We start from the raw sequence: 23153 nt of genomic DNA, 5'->3' as shown, positions 1-23153 counted from the left end.
ATCAGAAAAAATGCCGTCAATCTCCACACGTATAGAATAGTTAATAATTTTATAGTTATTTAGTTGGTCATTGTCCTTCAATTTTATTTCTGTTTCCACATCACCTGAATGAATTGACAATTTAATCAGATTGGCTGAAAAATTGTCACGTCTAGACTGGCCTTTAGTCCTAGAAATCTGGTGAATCTGGTGTCCAAACTATGTTAACCAATTAAACTCTGAGCGTAACTCTTTGTACATTTGAACAATCATGTCACTGATTTGCATTAAATTTAAGTCAAAATTGTGTAACTATAATTTTGTTTTGTTTTCTTGTTTACATCTTTTAGTATTTAAGACTTTAACGTAATAAGTTAATAGCACTATTTAAAAGTTAGCTTAATTTGGACCAAATATTATTTGTCATGTTGACAGCTCAGTTTTGACTTTGACAATTATAAATAAAATAGAGCACGGTGTTTCGGTGTTGCTTCGAGAACTTCAAAGAACACAACAATTTCTAGAATTTACATCAGCTTTTGTGAATCATTCCAAACGATATATACCCACGCTATAATCCATATTCAACCAGTGTCACAATACTATACGTTTGGTTAACCTCAAATAAGTTATATTAATTGAAAACATGGCTTCGAGTAATCCTGGCGGTAACAACCCTATTGCTGGTGCCCTGACGTTCCCCAGCAGGCGTGAGGATGTCCAGCGTATGGCGGAACAACCTCGGCAGCCACGGAATTTACAGGCAAGTATTTAAGTTATGTTTGAATACCAGTTTTTAAGCCCGTTTTAAACACCAGAGTGTGGTCATGTTTGTGGTCGTGTTATAATATAGAATAGAATATTATTTATTCGTAAGCACAAATAATCGAGACAATACATAATTAAAAGAAAACAAAATTCCACGAAATGGCCCCATCTCAGCATGTTGCTGGTGGCTTCCAGCACTGATCTTCCGATGAGACCATCAAGTGAGAAGAATCACGGAAGGTAACAGACAAGAAGAAACAGACATAAAAATAATGTACAGTAAATAGTTAAATAAGAATAAAGTTACACAGCAAGAAGATACAACATAACAACTAAATTAAAAATTAATATAATGTTTAATGCTTATTTCAGGGTCTCCTCAGATTTGCTATGGAAGCAACGAAGGCTGAAGATGCGCCAGGCAATTCAGAGTTAGGTCCTATGGATGAAGAGGTAAGTTATTTTTATTCCTCAAAGATTTTTTAAGGGTCAGACTTTAAGAGATGGTAATGTGACCCTTAGGGTACTCAAAAATAAGCTGTAATTGTTTACCATCGGGAGACTCATTGCCACTAAGTGCTACGGGTTACGCTCGTAGCACATAGCCACGTCTTCGCCGTATGGAGTGCGTAGTCGCTACGAACAGTGTACCCGACAGTCGGGTTCTTGGCTTTGAATGTGTTAAAGAATTGGCAGTTACAATACTACAATAATGTAAGTCCCTTTTTCTGGATTAGCATTTTAATGAAATATTCAAATGTTTTTAAATAAATGTTTTATTATTTCAGCGCAAACGATTCTTAGAAGAAGCCCTCAAAAGCCTCACAGTGGACGTAGCAAAGGTGCTACAAGATGCCATAGCCGTGCTGTCAGATGCGGACAAGATACACAGTGTTCAACTGGGGCAGTCGCTGCCCGATGGGATCAATCAGGCCTTCACAAGCGTCATGGACTTCATTGATGACATTGATACTGCCAATGGTTAGTTTCAGTGTACATAAAATGTATTTTAATAACAAAACTTCCGTGAGGCACAGACATATTAAATACCTATATTAAGAATAAGTCACTCACATATTTTAAGCCGAAAAACGCTCGACATGTTTCATTCCGTACCAAGGAGTGTCATCAGGAGCTTTCCCCCGTTGCATGTGACCCATTCTTATATTTAATACATAAAATGTACTCTCAATATGACTGGTAAATATTATTTTCCAATATTCTTTCATGAGGAATCAGAATACAGATCCTGTCTTTTTCAATTACTTATAAAAAATAGTATCCCCAAACTTAAATTTTTTGTACTGTTCATTTGCGATGTGTATATGTAGAAAAATAATAATACATGGACATTTAGGACATTTTCTTTGCCTAGTAGGATTAAAAGAGAATGATCCCTAGATTGCTTGTGGTAGGTTCCATAAACATCCTGTTTCGTAAGCAATTGGCCTTACTGCCATACCCTTTCTCTGAAAGCTGCAAAACTTCAATTTACATTTACATACAAGCAAAAATAATAACAATACATCAACAATTTTTTTAAATACAACTAACTGCAACTATCAATTCAAACTAGGTTAGGATGTATATGTGCAGTTCCACGGGTAAAGGTACCTTATGGCGTTCGGCACTTACGTCGCGTACCGCCGCATTAGTATTGGAGCGTCTTTAATAATAGCCTAAGCGCAAACTGTCATAAGGTACCTTTACCAGTGGAACGTCACATATGGTCTCTTAATGTCGAATTACTTAAAAAAAAAACTATAATAATAATATAAAAAAAATACAGATACAGACACAAAAAATAAAAAAATATTTAGGTGTGTAAATGTCTCTAAGTGTCAGAACTAAAAGATTATATAGTTAATCAAAATATCCTTAGAGATGTATAGGGTCTCCAAGAGTCAAAATCCTGTATAATTAACACATTCATTAAGAGAAAAGAAACATATGAGTACAGAATGAGGCTGCTTGTTACATTAGCCGGGTCCACACAGAGCGAGCATACGCGCGACCAAATTGCCTCGCGCGTATGCTCGCTCTGTGTGGACCCGGCTATTCACTAAAAATACATTTTTCACCTCAGCAGCTCGAACAAGGGTACTTTGCTTCTTAAAAACAGTGAGCAAAATGCGATTTTGCTCACTAAGTCGTTTTGTCTCACTCAATACAAGTTCGATATACTTGGGTTCTATTATCTCTGTCCCTCTAGGTATGTTCTCACTGCTTAGGGTGAAAAATTTTGTGTACTACACGAGATCAAAGTTATTTACATCTCGTGCGCTTTTGAATCCCTTACTACGCTCAAGATTCTAAATTAGATTCACTCGCTACGCTCGTGAATCTATTATAGAATCTTTCGCTTGCACGGGACTCAAAATAAGCACTCGAAGAAATATCAAACTTTGATCTCTTGTTGTACAAATAACTATTTTCCAATTACACCCACAACCATCTTTCCAGATTTCTACAAGCTAGGCGGTTTCTCCATCTTCCCCGTCTGCTACGGCAGCGAGAACGAAGAAATCCGCGCGCGAGCCAGCGGCATACTGGCAGAACTGTGCCAGAACAACCCCTTCTGCCAGTCGCGAGCGTTGGAGAGTGGTCTACTCAATGTGTTACTGGCTTTAGCTAGGACAGAGCGCGGGGAAGCGTTGGCGAAGTGTGTGTCTGCTATATCTTGTAAGTATGGTTGACTGTGTGCTATCCTGGTTCACTGTGTGTTTTATAAGCAGAACTTTGTGAGAATAACCCCTTCTGCCAGTCGCAAGCACTTGAGAGTGGTCTACTCAATGTGTTACTGGCTTTAGCATGGACAGAGCACGGGGAAGATTTGGCGAAGTGTGTGTCTGCTATATCTTGTAAGTATGGTTAACTGTGTGCTATTCTGGTACACTGTGTGTCAGAACAGCCCTTTCTGCCAATCGAGAGCGTTGGAGAGTGGTCTACTCAATGTGTTGCTGGCTTTAGCGAGGACAGAGCGCGGGTAAGCGCTGGCAAAGTGTGTGGCTGCTATATCTTGTAAGTATGGTTGACTGTGTGCTATCCTGGTTCACTGTGTGTCAGAACTGTGTCAGAATAACCCCTTCTGCCAGTCCCGAGCGTTGGAGAGTGGTCTACTCAATGTGTTGTTGGCTTTAGCGACGACAGAGCGGGGTGAAGCGTTGGCGAAGTGTGTGTCTGCTATTTCTTGTAAGTATGGTTCACAATATCAGATCACGCACTCTAATGCCTTGAAAATAGAGGCGTGTTCAGATATTTGTGAGCGCATTGACCGCTCCGATATATTTGATGGCAACTGTACCATATGGATTGATGGCACAGGTACTTCTAAGCTGAAATATTCTAAAGAGTAGTTTTTTTAGGTATTCTAATTAATTTACCATGCGGATTTACGACCCCGGACTACTGTTTATAGTTTTGTCAGCCTATAGTAGAGTGTGGCCTTTTTAATGTTGGCTCTTTTGTAGATTTCGTAAATACCAGTCAATATAACTAAAAACGACAAAACTTCACAAATTATACAAATTATGTATTTGATTTTGTTACCAGGTGCATGTCGCGAATATGCGCCCTCCTGTCGAGAACTACTGTCCCAAGGGGGTTGTGAGACCATAACCACCGTGTGCGGGGCCACGGACGTCCGTGCGAGAACGAAGGCCGCGCTGCTGGCCCGACACCTGTGCGACCACTACCCTGAGGCCAGAGGTTAGTGTGTTATATACTGTACCCTCCTGTCGAGAACTACTGTCCCAAGGGGGTTGTGAGACTATAACCACCGTGTGCGGGGCCACGGACGTCCGTGCGAGAACGAAGGCCGCGCTGCTGGCCCGACACCTGTGCGACCACTACCCTGAGGCCAGAGGTTAGTGTGTTGTATACTATACCCTCCTGTCGAGAACTACTGTCCCAAGGGGGTTGTGAGACTATAACCACCGTGTGCGGGGCCACGGACGTCCGTGCGAGAACGAAGGCCGCGCTGCTGGCCCGACACCTGTGCGACCACGACCCTGAGGCCAGAGGTTAGTGTGTTGTATACTATACCCTCCTGTCGAGAACTACAGTCCCAAGGGGGTTGTGAGACCATAACCACCGTGTGCGGGGCCACGGACGTCCGTGCGAGAACGAAGGCCGCGCTGCTGGCCCGACACCTGTGCGACCACTACCCTGAGGCCAGAGGTTAGATTCAAGATTCTTTGTTCAAGTAGACCTAAAGTGTACTCATCATTACTTGTCCTATCATGTAAACAAACACTTCTTCAAGACATTATCACACTTTTCTCTGGAATTACAAAATAATCATCACTTAAAATGTTGTTGTATACTTAAAGAAATTCACAAAGTATTGAAATCATTTCTAATAAGATTTTCATCAATAGTCGCAGTAACGAACGGATCACCTCAAAAACATCTGACATTACGATGTCTACATTGATTGTCTATGAATCGTATTGTTGGAATGACACTTTACGTCATGTTTGTTTACATGATAACTTGATAAGACACGTAAGGCTGGACTTTAGAAACAAATACTTTCGTTAAGTTGTATGTTAAAGCAGTGGAATAACAATACTCTCCCTTGTCGAGGGGTATCAGAACATTTGCAAGCCCAAGATATTCAATATGAAAATTTTTATTTTAAGATTATATTTGTAGTTTTGTTTAAACTTAATTTCTAGAAACCTTAATCCAAAACAGAGTGTATTAAAAGACAGTTTTTCTTGGTATAACTTTAGATTCTAAACTCCAGTGGGGTCCCCATATTGCTACTCTTTCGAATAGACTGAGCTCTGCAGCTTTTGCAGTGAGCAAAATCCGTCAGTTAACTGATGTGAAAACAGCTCGATTAGTATATTTTAGTTACTTCCATAGCATTATGGCATATGGTATTTTACTGTGGGGCGGTGCTTCAGAGATAAATACCATTTTTGTTCTGCAGAAGAGGGCTATTCGAGCAATATACAAAATGAACCATAGAGACTCACTTAGAGATAAATTTAAGGAAATTGACATAATGACAGTGCACTGTCAATACATTTACGAGAATATTCTGTACGTACATAAAAATATTGTAAATATTAGGAAAAATTGTGAAATTCATAATATTAATACTAGAAATAAACATAAGCTCGCAGTGCCCTTCACTCGGCTCCATAAAATTAAAAAATCATTCATGGGTAATTGTGTAAGATTTTATAATAAACTTCCAAACCATATTACTGAATTATCTATTAATAAATTTAAGAATTATGTAAAGCGTAAACTTATTTCTAAAGCTTATTATACCACACAAGACTACATGAATGATATTACAACGTGGGATTAATTGTTATTCGAAATGATTATTTATTTATTAGGTATATTTGATTATTGATGAGGAAATGGATATTCCGATGTAATACTATTACTTCTTTTGTCACTTATGCTTTTTTTTGACATTTAGATTTTATTCTAGAAATTCTAGACTAGTATTTTTTTATACAATCTTTTTAATGTTTGACGATCCTTTTGTGAAATTTTTAGTGTTAAATTTGATATGTATAATAATCCAATTTTATTATGGAATAATATTAACATCAATAAATTGCTCTGATAATTAGATTAAGATTAATTACGATTCATAAGAGCTTGTTGCTAGGCCTACATGAATAAAGTAAATTTTGTTTGTTTGTTTGTTTGTTTGTTTGTGACTCTGGAGGGGCACTTTTTGAAATCGTCTAAATACCTAATTTTGTTAAAAAATGCATGATTTTATTTTTTCCTAAGAAAAATAACCCAAGTAAAATAACCTTTCCAGAAAAATTCGTGCAGCTGAACCTAGTAAAGACATTAGCAGAACAGCTGTCAGCGGGCAGAGATGCATCATCAGAACACCTTCTGAACACATTACTCACTCTTCTGGCTGACTTGGATGAGAGAGTTCTAGCTCAGTTCCGGGACCCTGGCTTAGGGCTTAAAGGTATGGTCATAATTATCTTCTTCTTCGCGTTATCCCGGCATTTTGTCACGGCTCATGAGAGCCTGGAGTCCGCTTGACAACTAATCCCAAGAATTGACGTAGGCAACGATAACGTGTCGGCTAATAATATTTATTTTCGTCACGTTAAACAATACTTTACACTCAATTATATTGTTGTAAAGTTTACAACAGGATTTTATAATGACAACCTAATCAGGGGTGCGAAACTCCTTCCTTCGGACAAACCCGGCTCCGTTCGGCTTAGCATTGCTCCGAGCAATTGTTAGGGTTGACCCAACTTGACGTCCCTTTGCGTGCAGGACGACAGATAAGATAATGGCTTGAATTTTGACAACCCTAAATAGCCGAAAGGGATAGTGTCATATATTAGAAAGGGACAGCACGATTCGACCCTGAACCGCTGTCAAACTTCGGTTTTGTAGGAAGTTTCCTTTCTGTACGGTAGTATTAGGTACTATTATTTATTCTGTGGCCTAATCCAATATGTACATCAAATCATACAAATACGAAGCTCTTTCAGAAAACGTATCAAATTCTCACAAAAGGAAAAAAAAGTTAATAATAGAAATGTGAATACATATTATGAAATACCTACATAAAATATTTGATGTGCTTAATTACCTGAGCTGTGTCATGATACAATGATTTTAATTGCAACTTGTTTATTTTACAGTTTCTGGTTTGGACCATGCATGTTTGTCTGTCAAGTAGTCCTCGACTCTGTAATAAGCCTTTCAACATCAATTCAACTCCAACAAAGTATGAATTTTCTTCCACATTCTAAATTTATTCTATTTTTCCTCAGGTATCCTAGAAAGGCACCTAAAACACCCCGACCTGAAAGACGACACGTTCAGAGAGGAAGTGGAGTACTGCCAGGAGATCCTCTGCAAGGTGTTCCTCAACAGGCCAGACGTGGTGCCAGCCAATGAGGAGGCCGACAGATAGGAGATAGGTTTCACCGACTCTTAGGATGAGGTTCTCGCTACGTTAGGGTTTTTTTTAGCTTTATGCATATCAAATATGTTAAAAACATGTGAGATAATTAAGGGTTGGCAACTGTCAAAGGTTTACATAGATGGCGCCATCCTAGCTTGCCCCTTTTTCTATGAGATTTGGCTTAAAGGGCTGGCATCCAGGATATTAAAAAAACTAAAATTTGACACAATTCTAGGGATTGACAGAGCAAGCTTTGATGGCGCCATCTGCTAAAAACTTCCACCGGCCAACCCCATTTTATTCGTGAGCAGTATCAATGTCGAGTTAAAGTTGTTTCATTAGGCCACAAGATGGCAGAGCATCGCGCACGGTCCCTAGTGTATAAATACAAGGTGTTAAAAATTGACTTAATTTATTTGTATGTACGAGAGAGGAGTTTTAAGATCTAATATAATGGTTTTTTATATTGCTGGTTTTTTTTTGTTGAAGTGCCACTGCTATGCTTTTATTTGCTGGAGCAATCTAAGTACACCTAGGTGATCATCAATAGACCTAGAAACTACAATTCTTAGATTAGGTACAAACTTTGATATGGCTTTGTATGAAGGCTCCAGGTCTTGACCTACGTTTTCAGGGGTACCTACAGGGTCTAAACAAAAATGAAATACTATCTTAAAAAGTAAACATTTATTGCAAAGGTCATGTCAAAAATATCTAGACTTCAAGGCCTTCAACAGGCAGTTGTATGGGTTTGTATGAAGGCTCCAGGTCTGCGGTGGCCCAGTCGAAGTTGATGCCAGTTATCTCGAGGAACCAGTCGTGGTAGTGGCCGGGACGGACGTACGCTGAAAACGAAGTAAAGCATTAGTGGCGAGGCATAAAGGACGCTACTATACACCGTGTTTTTTTTGATTTCCGTTAATTTCAAGGGTGCATTTCTGAGCTTAAATCAAGTAACTTTCTCAAAGAAAAATAAATAAATAAATAAATATTATATATAGGACATTCTTATATAGATTGACTAAGTCCCACGGTAAGCTCAAGAAGGCTTGTGTTGTGGGTACTCAGACAACGATATATATAATATATAAATACTTAAATACATAGAACACAACCATGACTCAGGAACACATATCTGTGTCATCACACAAATAAATGCCCTTACCAGGATTCGAACCCAGGACCATCGGCTTCACAGGCAGGGTCACTACCCACTAGGCCAGACTGGTTGACAAAGACACCTATTATATTCTAATTAACTCCTCGGAGATAATCAATATTTTTTTTTCATATAACAAGCGTGTACACTTGCCTTAGGGTCGGTTTACATATTGATTAGTGTTTAGAACGAGTTCATACATTTGCTACTAGACTTAAGTACAATCTCGGTCGATCGATGTTCGAAATGACATTGATTTGTCACAGATTTGAATTGTTTGGTTGAGTTAAATGTAATGCCCGTGTTACAACAACGCTATATGCTAAATTTATTTACATTATAAACTTATTTTTCTTTAAAGCAAAAAAAAAGAAAATTAACTATGCCATTTAGTTCTCTTAAATGTACTTAACCATACCCCGAAGTTCAATAAAAACACGGTGTATAAGCACGAACATTTTCGTTCAATAGGCTGGTCCACACACAGAGCGAGCCGCCTCGCGAGACAATTGCCGCGCGAAGCAGCTCGGTCTGTATAGACGTGCCTCGGGCGTGGCACGTCTCCACCGACTGAGCTGCTTCGCGCGGCAAGTTCCTCGCGAGCCTGCTCGCTCTATGTGGACCCGCCTACTCGCACAATGCCGAGTCAATGTACGTCCTTACTTGAGTACGAATCGCCGAAATCGAAATGGTATGGTATGCCAGTATATACTGGTTTTATACGAGTTAGGTTACAGGTACCTAACTCGTATAAAATCAGTAGGTATTATACTAGCAGGGGATTCGGCATTTAACCTTTTAATCGCCGTAGACTGACACAAAATCGGGCTCATTTCGCCGCGGTCTGATAAATAAGACAAACCTTCGTGTAACTTCGTATGGCGGTTAAAAGGCTGGAATAGGAATTTGTTAGTTTAAGATGAGGATAATGGTTAGTAAGTAAGTATACTTACCAGAGGGGAAGGGACTGTTGCAGCCGGCCGAGGAACCGAAGCTGACGATGCCCACCATGGTCGGCTTGCCGTCCAAGTCCACTTCCGTCAGAGGACCGCCGCTGTCACCCTGTAGAATAAAAACAATTTCAATTTTAATCATGAAATTGAGAAACAAAATTTTCAACGTCATTTGCCATAGGCACTACACTGAACGGGCTGCCTCACGAGGAAATTGCGGTGCGAGGCAGGTTTGTGTAGACTTCCCTCGGCCGAAATACAAGCCTATGGTAAAGACGTAACGTGCTTGTCTTCACAGTAGCCGCCACAGCATGTAGACTTCTCGTCCCTCTGTAATTAATACAGTTAGGAATAGACGATAGACGGGTAGTCAACTAGTCAATCTCGCGCGCGAGATACTGCCGCGTTACACTCGTGCTAAAATAACTTCGCAGCAATTTCAGGGCGAGGTCACTCTGAATGAGGTGGTTCTGAATTTAGAATTTAGAAAGTGACACAATTTTTAAAAACAAATTAAAAGCTTTACTGATTCAAATTGCCTGTTACGATATAAATGAATTCGATATACCGAGTAGTGATAACTAGTAGTAGTGGATATGTTGTCTGCATTAATTGTTTGTAATTTAAATGAATCGACAACATCTTGACATTTTATATAGAATGCTAAATATTTTTTTTCTATAATATAATTCCTTGACTATTCATTCTGACATGTATCACATATAATTGACATTTTGAAATTGTATTATTATAATATATTATCTATTGTAAATTTAAGTTAAATCTTAAATTATGTTATATTATGACGTGTAAAATCTGTATATCTTTTTACCAATAAAAATCTGAATCTGAATCTGAATCTGCGTATACGAGCGATTTGCCTGTGTTCCAGCGTTGTGAGATCGAATTTACCCGGGCTTTATTATATTGTATTTAACTCAGTATACGGTTCTGCTGAGGATCTAAATTTCAAGTGCAGTGTTTATTCCATGAATGACATATTTAGAGTTATACCTATAGGAACACTAACCGAGCAGGAGGACTGTGCGGTATCGTTATAGTATTCAGCGCAGATGGTCTCGTCCTGGACGACGGTGCTGGTGCTGTACCACTGCTTGCACTCCTCGTTGGATATGCCTCGCAGGTGCACCCAGCGGAGGATCTCAGAGGCCACTCCACCTGGTTACCGGAAATTTATAGGACCAACTGTAACATCGTCATTATTATAAAACAGGCCATTCATATGAAAGAGTGCTCCTACCTGCCTACGCCCATGAGTCCCATGACTGTTCTTAGAAAAAAAATGTATAATTTACTTACTCGTCTCGAACGATAATTATGGGTACTTAAAAACATACAAGTCCGTGGAGAGTAATAAATACTTCCTTCATAGGTATTCTTCATTGTTATACTTATGTATACGGAAAAGCACTACCTAATTGGATTATGAAACTGTAGGTGACCAAAGCTGGATGGATGCAGAAGATGGGGGGCAATTGGGTTCCTTTCCTTACTATTTCTTGGAGCTCATGTGAAATAGCAACAAGATTGCAACTAACCGTTGATGGGATCATCAGTCCTGCCGTAGCCGCTGACGGTGAGGACTACTCCGGTGTAGACCTTGTTCTTCTTCTCGCTGTTCTGCAGGCGGCAGGGCTGGATGAACTCTGTTAATGAGGAATTATTAGTGTGTGCCCTTGATCAGAAAAAGTAAAAAGAACTTTTATTTAGTTTGTGATTAATTTACATGACTCTTAAATCTTAACTTGTCACAAGGTGCATCCAGATTTTGAGATTTCGTGCAGCATACGTATAGATAGTGCGTAAGCGTTACTATCGTCATCAACTTATCAGTTATACAAATATCAGAAAAAAGCCTCTTTTATCAAGACGTGTTTGGATACTTTTGACCACCTTGGTCGCTCCTAGGTATAAATATAAAAATAAAATAAATAAATAAATATTATAGGACATTTTTACACAAATCGACTAAGCCCCACGGTAAGCTCAAGAAGGCTTGTGTTGTGTTGTGTCTTGTGTAGGTATATACCTACCTATCGTGATCTGATGCCGACTGAACGCCAAAGGTGCGAGGGTCAAATCGTAATCTGAATGCACATTAGGGAACAATGTTGTGTACATCGGTATTGTGCAATAGTTTAGTATCCAAAAGATCGCGTCAGTAGGTAGGTACGCAAACTAAGTGTCGTGATACCGTCTTGACTCACCTCCGTAAGGGATGCTCTGTTCAAGCCCCAGTAGCGCGATATCATCAGTCTGCACGCCCGCCCACACTTCGATGTATTTGGGGTGGATGAATTTGCGGGAAGTCTCCACGAGGTACTCTGGGCGGGTGAGGTTGGTCAGGCCAAGGCGGATCACGAAGGTTGGCCGGCTGTGGGGGTAAGTAGGAATATCAAGAATACGTTTAAAAATAAAATGAAGGGGCAGTCAGCAATACTCAGACGAAAAATACTTATAAATTGTAATTGTATTACCACGCGCGAGGCAATGCGCCAGGCAAAAGGCAAGTCTATACAGACCAAGCTGCTTCGCGCGGCAATTATCTCGCGAGGCGACTCGTCCTGTGTGTCCTTACAGGTGATGTAGTGCATAATTGTTTTCCATCGTATTTTCTCGGAAACGTTCGTATTTGTCATGCTACTTCAGTCAACCTCAGTACCTACTTTTTGTACCGAGACTGACTGAAATAGCAAGACACCTTAATGTGTCTTGCTATTTCAGTCAGTCAGTAAAAAGTAAACTTATTAAAAAACCGGGCAAGTGCGATTCGGACTCGCGCACGAAGGGTTCCGTACCATAATGCAAAAAACGGCAAAAAAAAACGGTCACCCCGTAAGTGCTGACCCCGCCCGACGTTGCTTAACTTCGGTCAAAAATCACGTTTGTTGTATGGGAGCCCCACTTAAATTTTTATTTTATTCTGTTTTTAGTATTTGTTGTTATAGCGGCAACAGAAATACATCATCTGTGAAAATTTCAACTGTCTAGCTATAACGGTTCGTGAGATACAGCCTGGTGACAGACAGACGGACGGACGGACGGACAGCGGAGTCTTAGTAATAGGGTCCCGTTTACCCTTTGGGTACGGAACCCTAAAAAGTAATGTACAGTCAACGGTAAAAATATGGGTGTACAAATCATTTCAAAAATATGTCCCGTAACTTTTATGTCAGTGAATTAAGAACTATGGGACATATTTTTGAGTAAGTTGTCTACACCCATATTTTTACCGTTGACTGTACTAACCAAAACTTCAATAGTAGTTTGTGTTACAAGGGATCAAAATGATATGTTTCCGTCAAGGGCGTACATTGAATCCTGAATGAAGCGATGGATTCTACAATAGAATCCCGAACGTAGTGAGTGTTTCTAAAGTAGAATCCTGAGCGTAATGAGGGATTCAAGTGTTAACGCCCAAAACGAAATAATTTTGATACCGTGTGACACATACTACTTTTCACATCAACTATGAGGAAAATAAAAAAAAAACTTAGTGTTGACACAATTATAATGTTTCAAAATATTATTCAAGCTAAAAAAAGAATGCAAAAAATAACAAAAACAGTGTCCTAGAACAGAAAAGTGCCACTTTGATCCCCCTTAGCAGGGAGGAAAAGTGCCACTTTGATCCCTCCTAGCGGGGAAGAAAAAGCCCTTTCCGAATAGGTGATGTGAAAATTAAATTACTAATCTAAAGGAAGGTAGTGTGATACAAAATACACCTATACTCCTAAGGCCCAGCCATACAAATGAAATATCCAAATATTGCCATTGAAATTAGAACCTATAGTGTAGGAAATAGAGTTCATTTTGGCTTGTTGGAAAATTGAACGAAACAAAGCAAAAGCGACTCTGTTCCAATTGAATAGAATTTAAATTTCATCGAACTGGAGAGGTACCATAGGTAGGACCTTGGGCCTTAGGAGGCTATAGCTAATAGAGAAGTTCCTTCTGCAAAATAATTGGGTACTTATCTTCCTATACGACGATAAAGATTAATATTCAATTATTTAAGATTGTAGCCAGATAGGTACCTACCCTAATCAACGCCAGGGGCGTATTTTGAAATTTGGCGCCCCGGGCTAATACGTTTTGCGGCCCCAGAAGTCAAGGAAGAAAAACAAAATGCAATCCGGCATGCCGCCCCTGGGGGTTGGCATATGCCGCCCCTGGAGGTTGGCGCCCCGGGCCATGGCCCGGATGGCCCTAGGGTAAATACGCCCCTGATCAACGCACTGAGCAGAGTGCAGGTGACTATAGAATATATATAGATGCAGCGATGTCATGAAGCCTCAACCAAAGCTGATGTTAGAAACTTATAAGTATCTAAGGTTGGTATTCCACCCAGTACCGTTTTTACCATAAGGGCACACAGGGCCTGTGCCCAGGGCCCCCATCCTCAGGGGGCCCCGAAGGACAGACAGTAACAGTATATTTGATTATCCATTATAAATAGAAGATCATAGTAGAATTTTTTTAGTTTAATTAGCTTTCTTTACTTTCCAAAAGGGCCCCAAATTCTTATGTGCCCAAGGGCCCCAGCATAGTTTAAGAAGGCCCTGATTCCACCCTGTCCAATTTCTTGGTCCAATGTGCATTGCGTCTCAGTGTCGTAATGACGAGAGATCACTAAGCAAAATGTGAGACGCAAATATACATTGGACAAAATGGTCTCACCGGAAGATCAGCGCTGACTTTTGGGTTAGCATTTATGCTGAGGCGGGACCATTTCGTGGTAAACTATTTATTTATTTTATGTTTAACTTTCTTTGTTGTTTCTTTTTAAATCTACTTACTTGGCCACGCAGTGGGCGGCAGTGATGACCCAGTCGTGGTGGATGATGGAACCTCCACAGGAGGACACCGCGCCGAGGTGGCTGACCATGCGGAGGCTGATCTGGTGAGGGATCTGGCCGTCTTTGGCTTCCCAGCCGGCCACGACACGGCCACCGTTACCTAAAAAAAAGTATTTAGCGTCACACACAACAAGACACAAGTAGGTACCTAAAGGCAACTAAAGGATAAAAATAATCTTTAGGTAGGTAATAAAAAAAAACCGACATCTCATTTCAAAACAGTTTGAAATGCCGTTTTAATTATTTACAACCACAATTATTATGAATGTCACGAATGGCTAATTATTATTAATTTCAATTAGCCCCAACCCCAAGACTTAGAAAAAACTTTTTCACCACACCTGCTCGGAAAGGCTTACTTTGCACTTCTAAAACTGATAGCTAAGTTGCATTTTGTTCACATGTGAGGCAAAGTAATCAAATGCAAATTTTGAGTTGTTTTCTTATGTTTGCTGGTAGATTTGACTTTTAAATGATGATTTTGGATGATAAATATTTAATAACATTCATTTGGGTATGATTTGGTTCGATTTTGTTTGATATTTTACATTTAACTTTTGCTTCGGGTTGGTGTGGTGAAAAATTTTGTGTTTCACTCGGGGGCAAATTTTGTTTAACCCTCGTGCTTTGAAACCCTCGCAACGCTCAAGATTCCACCTTTCAATTTTGGAATCTTTCGCTTGCTCGGGTATCAATATTAGCACGAGCGGTTAAACAACAACTTTGCCCCCGAGTGAAACAAATAACCATTGTCATAAAGAAGTTCCATTGTGGTCTTCATGGTTCCATTTTACCAAATAGCACTATCTAAAAGCTTGTAATAAAGGAAACCAAGTGAGCTAAGACCTCGTAAAATGGTTTTGAACATATCTCGATAAGTAGGTACCTATATTGGGAAATTATGGAATATATAACTCAATTCTTACCCATTCGCAAGTCCTCGATGATAGCGGGATCATTATCTCTTTGGAGAGGTTCACTCTGTAAATTTTAAGGCATGTAAATAACCGGGTCCACACAGAGCGAGAATACGCGCAATGCAATTTCTTCGCGCACAAAACGGTCAGTGTAGTGTAGTGTAGACTTGCCTCGGTAGAGGCGGCGCGCGCGAGGCACATCGAGGAAATTACCTCGCGCGTATGCTCGCTCTGTGTGGACCCGGAAAGCTTAATTTCTCATCACTAATTATTGGCAGAGATTAAACCACGATGTAGCGCATTATATGACGATAAAAAGTAAGTATGATAAATAATATGATAAGATATGAATAAAGAAAATAAAAATTATAAAACTTTTGAAGAGAGAATCATGATCTTTCTTTTATTGGTTTTATATCCAACGTAGCTGCTATGTAGGTACCTACGCCCATCAGTGTATGTCCGGGATCGAAAGACGCGAAAGTTTTAAAATGGTGGCAGATAATAATTATTGATTAATATCAAGCCTATCAAAAGACCGGGATTTGTAGGCCCGTGAATCCCAAAATTGATTAATATTATTAGTTAAGGATTGTATAATTACCTGAACCACCCCAAAGATAAACAAAACTAGAAGGTACGCGGCCGCCATCTTTCGATCAACTCGCGAAAGTGATTGAACCGTTGAGTAGCGCTAATCTCTCATTAACACAGACTTATCACATATTAGTGTTTACCCGCGGCGTTGCCTGACGTGTAGACTAATGCCAATTCCAAAAGGAAACCAGGAGGAAAGGGAAGGGAAGGAAGGAAAGGAGGAGGAGGAAGGAAGGAGGATCTACCGCGAAAATCGAAGTTTGCTATCCAACCGATGTAGGCTTAGCCAAGTAGCCAATCGTTTGCGCCGTCTATCACTCTGTGAGATAGAGAGACAATATAATTAGCGTTACGTTCGCTACGGCGCAAACGATAGGCATCTTTGGCTAGGCCCCCTGGTGTAAACAGGTTAGATATAGTGTCCGCTTGCCATCAAGCGAGCCATACGCTTTTTTGCCACCATTGTTGTTTGAACAGTGGGTCCTTACTTATGTACTTACAGGCTATTAATTATTTATAGACATTAATACTTAAATTAAGATATAATAATTAATAATCATAGTCATTGAGATAATGCTTGGATTATATGGGATAATTAATTATTTATCAATGATTAATAACGGATACTCGAGACTAGATTATTTTGATTGAAGGTGCAACATAATTGCAAAACTTTTAAAAGATAATATATATACTATGAGTATACCTAAGGTTAGGTTTTGCTCTAGTTTCGGCTGAAAAAATGATTTTTATGTCGAAACCGAAACTTAGGTCGGACTATTAGGTTTCGGTGCGGTCAAAAGATTCGGCAGTTTTTTGGCCGCGCCGTCGGTCGCGTGCGTGCAGTCCGCGGCCTTACAGGCCAATTCGAACGACTCTGACATCAGAATGATGTTATTTAGTTGTTAAATATCGTGCGTCTTGCCCGCGCTAATACATGTAAGGACATGTACGAAATGCACGATAACTGAATGACGTCAGTTACGGATCATTCTCATGTCAGTGTACGTTAGAATTTAGCCTGTGTAGGCTAGAAGGTGAAACTTGACTTAAAGTAATGAGTCACATGTTCTAGAAAAATAAAATGCAAAATTATATGCATATTTGGAAAATATAATCACTCCTCAAAACAGAATTAAGTATTTACATTTCAATGTCATAAAAAACAATAATCTCTCATTTTGGTACAGTTATAAACAAAAATTTACTAAGATTTTGGGGCACAAATCTTTTGGGGGGCTTTTTATACATTTCTTCAACAGAACCAACCTTACAGTATAAAGTAAAAAACAACCTGAAATAAAATAATAGAAATCGTTGGTGCGCTTGAAAACTCCCCTATATGCCTAGTAATTTTCTTTTGTAAGGTACATACCAATTATTTTAGCAGAACTTGCAAGCGCAACAACATGTTCTTCAATATTTAAATGGTAACATAATTATTCTTCTATCGTAAAAAAAAAACAAACTAAAAACTTTAAACTAAAAAGGTCACTGACATTTTGACACATATCCGAGTAAAACATATTGGGTGCCATGGTATAATAATATACTCCGCCTGGTACTCTCTCCCCGTCTTTTCTAGGTCACCTAACTGACACAAGCCTACGTCATCATGCGACAGCGCTATATGATAATATGCGATAGCGCTATATATAGCGGCCATGTTATTGTGACGTAGGCCTGTATCACTCTGGGAAGAGAAGACCATGTTTTATTAGACTATGTTGGGTGCCAATATGACAAGAGGCGGGTCCACACAGAACGATCCGCCTCGAGAGGAAATTGCCGCGCGAGGCAACTCGGTCGTGTGGACGTGCCTCGGGGCGGAGCAAATGCACTCGCGGTCCCAATGCCTCGGGCGATGCTCTCGACTGCGACTCGAGTCGCATGCTCTAATCAAAAAAGTTTCTGAGAAAAAAGTAATAACATGATTTAAACTAAGCATAATCTTCATCAGCACTGTCATCAGGCTCCGAATAATCTTCATCTATCTCAATCTTCCTTCTCTTCTTTTCCTGTACATTTTCCTTATCCTCTATCTCGTTCTGCGCTTCAGTCTTAGCTGAGCGGTGATGGAAAACGAAGGAAATACTCTTTGCAAGGTCCCAGCATTGCTTGAGAACAAGATCTGCCAAGTTCTTCTTGTCGGCACAGTGATACCAGTTTGACAAGTCTGATGTACAATCAGAATTCTCCGGAGGTAATTTAACTTGGATGTTATTTACACATCTTCGGCATTTAAACTTGGTATGAGTATCTGACAATGTGTTCTCTTCCAGTCTAAACAGGTCTTTCAGGTCTTCTGAAGTGAAATGCCTTAGAGATTCCTCATTTTGGTCAACAACAGTGTCGCTTAGGGCTTTCTTGTGGGCTTGTCGTTGGAATATCTTCTCTTCTATTGTCCCTGTGGCGAGGAGTCGGTAGATGTAGCAAGGTTTCTTCTGTCCGTCGCGCCACACTCGAGCCATGGCTTGGTCATCGTTAGCCGGGTTCCAATCAGGATCGAACATGATCAAACGGTTTGCTCCGATGAGATTCAATCCGCATCCTCCCGCTTTCGAACTTAACATGAAGATCCATTCTTTAGATTCTTTATTGTTGAAGCTCTCAACAACTTTAGCTCGTTTTTTGATCGTCATAGAGCCATCCAGTCTTACGTATTGGTAGCATCGTTTACGGCAAAGCTTTTCAAACAGATCTAATGTTTGTGTGTAGTTTGATACAAGGACTATCTTGTCATCTGTGTTCGTTTTCAGATTAGCAAGAATGCAGTCTAGAATCATGAGTTTTCCGGAGTATTCGGGCTTCACATCTTTAATGTCATAGTTGCTTGGTAGCAAGTCTATCGCCTTTTCAAAACCTTCTGATCTTTCAAGGATCTTGTCATAGATTAGGTCAGGATGGTTACAGAGCTTTTTCAGTGTTGTGATGCTCGACAAGGCACTCAAAGTATTCTTCTCCCCATTGCCGGAGAATTTATTCCGGATTGCGTCAGAATTGATGAAGTTCTTGTAGATCTGAGCCTGAAGTTGAGTCATTTTCACGCAAATGACCTGTTCAAACTTGACCGGCAAGTATTTTGTGAGCAGACTGCTTGTCCTTCGGATCATGCATTTGTTGACTATTCCAGTGAGAGTAGCTAGGCATTCCTGCGCCTTTTCTCTCTCTAGCTCCGTTGCTAATGCATCCTGGCCTCTTAAAATAGCATTTTCATATTTCTTCTTAAACTCTTGTGCTGTTCCTAAGATCCCCTCATTGACAAAGTGTACTAAACTGAAATATTCAGTCAAGTCATTCTGAATAGGTGTGCCTGAGATCAGAATCCTCCTTTTAGCTTTCAAACCCATCAGTGCTTGGTACGTCTGATTCTCGCTGTTCTTTAATCTGTGACCTTCATCACAGAGGACCAAGCCAACCTCTGATGAATGCAGTATGTTTGAGTATATCCTGAATGTCTCATAGGAGATTATCAAGACTGGAGTAGCAACCCTGGTAGCAGAGTATGTGTTCATGAATTGCTGTAGCTTCAAGGTTATGTCTGCTTTAGAACCTCCATCCATAGCTAAAGCATTAATCCTCGACGCAAGCCATTTCTGTATCTCATTATACCAGTTCTTGACCAAACTGCTCGGGCACACAATGATTGCCTTGCAAATGGTTGGTTTACAATCTGGGCTCTGTCTTAACAATGTCCATAGTAAAGTTATGCATTGGAGAGTCTTCCCGAGACCCATTTCGTCAGCCATAATACAGCCAAAAGCGTTTTCTATCTGCTTTCCAGTGACGCAGTCATACATGAATTTTACTCCGTCACGCTGATGCGGCCTTAGTATATTTCCTAGTACGGGATCGACCACAACAGCTACTCTAATGTCTTTCGGATTCATTTTCATCTTTTCATGCTCCGGTATGTGTGGAGGACGATACAGGACTAAAGCATTCGGCTCATCAGGGTCGTGTAACGCTCGTCTGACTTGTGTCCGTTTTAACCCCAAACTTTTGCTGCAATACGACGAAACGTAGTTCGGAATGGGCACTTTGAACGGCTTGCTCAATATCTCCTTGATTAAATTCTCGTGGTCTGATGTAGACATGGATTGAGTGAGGGTTCGAGGTGCGACCGTCTTTGTGCATTCCCGCTTCTTGCGTTTGGTCGAATTTAGCAGAGGGCTTTTAAATACACTGTCCCCGGAGCCGAGTTGGCTCGGCGCTAGACTGCGCCGCATTTTGGAATGTCTTTTTCAGTTCACCATAGCGTAATAAAAGGTAAAATCTTGAAAATAAACTATTTATGAGGGAAAAGAACCAATATAAAACAAAACAAATCAAGACTTGTTTGACGTTTAACTGACAGTGTTGCTGTAGTCTTCGAAAGTATAAATGTCAGTGTGAAAGAATGTAGCTCAAACAGTCCGTCTGTCACCAGTGGCCTATTTTATAAAGCTACAAGTTACAATTTACAAGCGGAAGTCTCTTTCTAACCCTATCTATTAGAACGAGACTTCCGCTTGTAAATTGTAACTTGTAGCTTTATAAAATAGGCCACAGGTATCTCACGAACCGTGTGACCGATGATGTATTTCTGTTGCCCCTATAACAAATACTAAAAACAGAATAAAATAAAGATTTAAGTGGGGCTCCCATACAACAAACGTGATTTTTGACCGAAGTTAAGCAACGTCGGGCGGAAACAGTACTTGGATGGGTGACTGTTTTTATAGATAATGGTACGGAACCCTTCGTGTGCGAGTCCGACTCGCACTTGCCCGGTTTTATTCAAAACGTAGTGATTTCATTATCTTTGGGTATAGTCTTTTAAAAACCGGACAAGTGCGAGTCGGACTCGCCCACCGAGGGTTCCGTACTTTTTAGTATTTGTTACGAGATACAGCCTGGTGACAGAAGGACGGACGGACAGCGGAGTCTTAGTAATAGGGTCCCGTTTTACCCTTTGGGTACGGAACCCTAAAAACGAATAAACCGGTATACTATACCTTTGAAAAAATATTCGGACAAGAAATTATAAATGGATCACTCAAGAACAAAAGGACTATATACAAATGGATAACCACACCATTGCCGCCAGCTTCAATCGTGTTAACCACCGCGGCGGCGGCGCTGCGATCCTGGTGCGGGACGGGGTGCAGTACAGCGCGTGGCAGGACATAGCGGACCTCTAGAGTGTTGTGCCATTGAAATAAAACCCGATATAGTACTAATAGCTATTTATAGACCGGACAGAGATATCGAAACCTTTTTTGAAATATTGAGTAAGATATTAAATAAAATAAAGTCAAAAAATAAAAAGCATATTATAATAGCAGGCGACTTTAACATAAATAAAAATGAAAGCTGTAATACTTATTGTAAATTAAAGAATATTATGCTAGAATATAACCTCCATCAGATAGTAGACCAGCCCACCAGAGAAACCAATTTAAGTTCGACTTGTATAGATTTTATCTTCACTAACAACAAATTGTTTGACATAAAAGTAGAAGATTTAGGCATTTCCGATCATAAAAGCATATTGTATTCGTTTAAACAAAATAGTCCTTCAAATAACCCAATTCATAAACAGAAAAGATATTTTAATACATCTAATATTATGTCATTTAAATCTGCACTGTGTGAAGTAGACTGGAAAAATATTCTGGTTGATACAAATAACCTTGATAGTAACTACAATTCCTTTGATTCAGTACTGACAAAGTTATTAAATACCTACATTCCACTAAAAAATACAAAACTCATAAATAAAGTTCGGAAAAGTTGGCTCACAACCGGATTAAAAATAGCCTGTAAAAACAAAAGATCCTTAAAAGCTCTTGCAAACCAAACAAACAGTAAAGAATTTAAAAACCATGTTGCCACATACACGTACATCCTTAAAAAATGTGTCAATAAATCTAAAAAACTTACCTTTGCGCATCAAATGTACAACTCGAAAAATAAAAATAAGACAATGTGGAATATTGTTAAACAGGCTACAAACAAAAATACTACACAAAACCACAAAAATATGACAATAAAAAAAGATAACAATATCATAAAATGTCCTAAGATGATTTCAAATACTTTTAATGATTTTTATGCATCAGTAGGCAACACCCCGATAGATGGCAGCAGCGACAATACGTCTGCAGCCGGTCGCCCTGCGATACAAACCTCCCTCAACTCCATGTACCTATATCCAGTAACAGATAAGGAAATACGTAATGTAATAAACCACTTACCCAATAAAATCAGCTGCGGCATTGATGAAATCCCCTCTATCTTAATAAAAGCATGTGTAAACGAGCTAACTTCGCCCATCACCAAACTAGTCAACCAATCATTTAGTGAATGTAGCTTCCCGGAAAAATTAAAAATAGCCAAAATAAAACCTGTCTTAAAGAAAGGTGGTAAAACAGACAATCCCTCTCACTATAGACCGATCGCGCTGCTACCCGTTATTTCAAAAGTTTTTGAAAAATGTATGACAAACCGCATCTACAGTTTCTTAGAAAAATACAATTTGTTAAATGATAATCAGTTCGCATTCCGTAAAAAACGTTCTACCACCCTCGCAGCTTTTAACTACGTGCAAACAATAGTTGACTACTTAAGAAATAAGCATTACGCAGTGGGACTATTGTTAGATATGTCCAAAGCATATGACAGAGTGTCACACCCCATACTGTTACAAAAATTAAACGCAATAGGCATACGCGGTAAAGCGCTAGATTGGATGAAGTCATATCTCACGTCACGACAACAATATGTAGAAATAGAACACCTTGAAAACCAAACCAGAACATTACACAATATCCAATCCAATATACGATATATCGAGAACTCAATCCCACAAGGAAGTGTCATAGGGTGCATCCTATTCCTCATTTACATAAATGACCTTCCAAAATCCACTGAACACAAAGTTGTTATGTTTGCCGATGACATATCGATCTTATTCCAATGCCCAGATAACAATAGCAG

At 39.6% G+C, this 23153-nt stretch overlaps 3 protein-coding genes across 3 annotated transcripts; 1 reads left to right on the top strand and 2 right to left on the bottom strand.

Moving 5' to 3' along the window:
- Positions 1-427: 427 nt before the first annotated feature.
- LOC134799840 (hsp70-binding protein 1-like) lies at positions 428-8134 on the top strand. Its single transcript, XM_063772240.1, has 7 exons — positions 428-742; positions 1120-1200; positions 1536-1728; positions 3211-3429; positions 4300-4455; positions 6545-6706; positions 7533-8134. Exons 1-7 carry the CDS (start codon positions 626-628, stop codon positions 7673-7675), a joined length of 1071 nt encoding a protein of 356 aa, XP_063628310.1. The 5' UTR covers positions 428-625; the 3' UTR covers positions 7676-8134.
- Positions 8135-8372: 238 nt separating this feature from the next.
- On the bottom strand, positions 8373-16334 carry LOC134800403 (trypsin 5G1-like). The gene is made up of 8 exons (XM_063772902.1): positions 16180-16334; positions 15585-15639; positions 14599-14758; positions 12007-12173; positions 11338-11445; positions 10809-10957; positions 9779-9887; positions 8373-8511 (listed from the first exon to the last, which is right to left on the bottom strand). Exons 1-8 carry the CDS (start codon positions 16225-16227, stop codon positions 8381-8383), a joined length of 927 nt encoding a protein of 308 aa, XP_063628972.1. The 5' UTR covers positions 16228-16334; the 3' UTR covers positions 8373-8380.
- Positions 16335-17267: 933 nt separating this feature from the next.
- LOC134799839 (DNA repair and recombination protein RAD54-like) lies at positions 17268-20514 on the bottom strand. Its single transcript, XM_063772239.1, has one exon. It carries the CDS (start codon positions 20399-20401, stop codon positions 18113-18115), a length of 2289 nt encoding a protein of 762 aa, XP_063628309.1. The 5' UTR covers positions 20402-20514; the 3' UTR covers positions 17268-18112.
- Between the last annotated feature and the right edge of the window lie 2639 nt (positions 20515-23153).

Source organism: Cydia splendana, chromosome 19 (genome assembly GCF_910591565.1).
Source record: "Cydia splendana chromosome 19, ilCydSple1.2, whole genome shotgun sequence".
In the NCBI taxonomy this organism is placed as follows: Eukaryota; Metazoa; Arthropoda; class Insecta; order Lepidoptera; family Tortricidae; genus Cydia; species Cydia splendana.
The sequence above is the reverse complement of the archived record's forward strand: the minus strand, read 5'-3'. Positions and strand labels throughout refer to the sequence as shown.

What these genes read in the sequence shown, in the direction of transcription:
- LOC134799839 (XM_063772239.1), bottom strand. Translation starts at nt 20,401, where the DNA reads ATGCGGCGCAGTCTAGCGCCGAGCCAACTCGGCTCCGGGGACAGTGTA.
- LOC134799840 (XM_063772240.1), top strand. Translation starts at nt 626, where the DNA reads ATGGCTTCGAGTAATCCTGGCGGTAACAACCCTATTGCTGGTGCCCTG. An exon ending in TGACATTGATACTGCCAATG is followed by an intron (nt 1,729 to 3,210) that starts GTTAGTTTCAGT and finishes CCATCTTTCCAG; the next exon opens with ATTTCTACAAGCTAGGCGGT. An exon ending in CCACTACCCTGAGGCCAGAG is followed by an intron (nt 4,456 to 6,544) that starts GTTAGTGTGTTA and finishes TAACCTTTCCAG; the next exon opens with AAAAATTCGTGCAGCTGAAC.
- LOC134800403 (XM_063772902.1), bottom strand. Translation starts at nt 16,227, where the DNA reads ATGGCGGCCGCGTACCTTCTAGTTTTGTTTATCTTTGGGGTGGTTCAG. An exon ending in ACAGAGCATCCCTTACGGAG is followed by an intron (nt 11,446 to 12,006) that starts GTGAGTCAAGAC and finishes CCTCATTAACAG; the next exon opens with AGTTCATCCAGCCCTGCCGC. An exon ending in CCGCACAGTCCTCCTGCTCG is followed by an intron (nt 9,888 to 10,808) that starts GTTAGTGTTCCT and finishes TTTATTCTACAG; the next exon opens with GGTGACAGCGGCGGTCCTCT.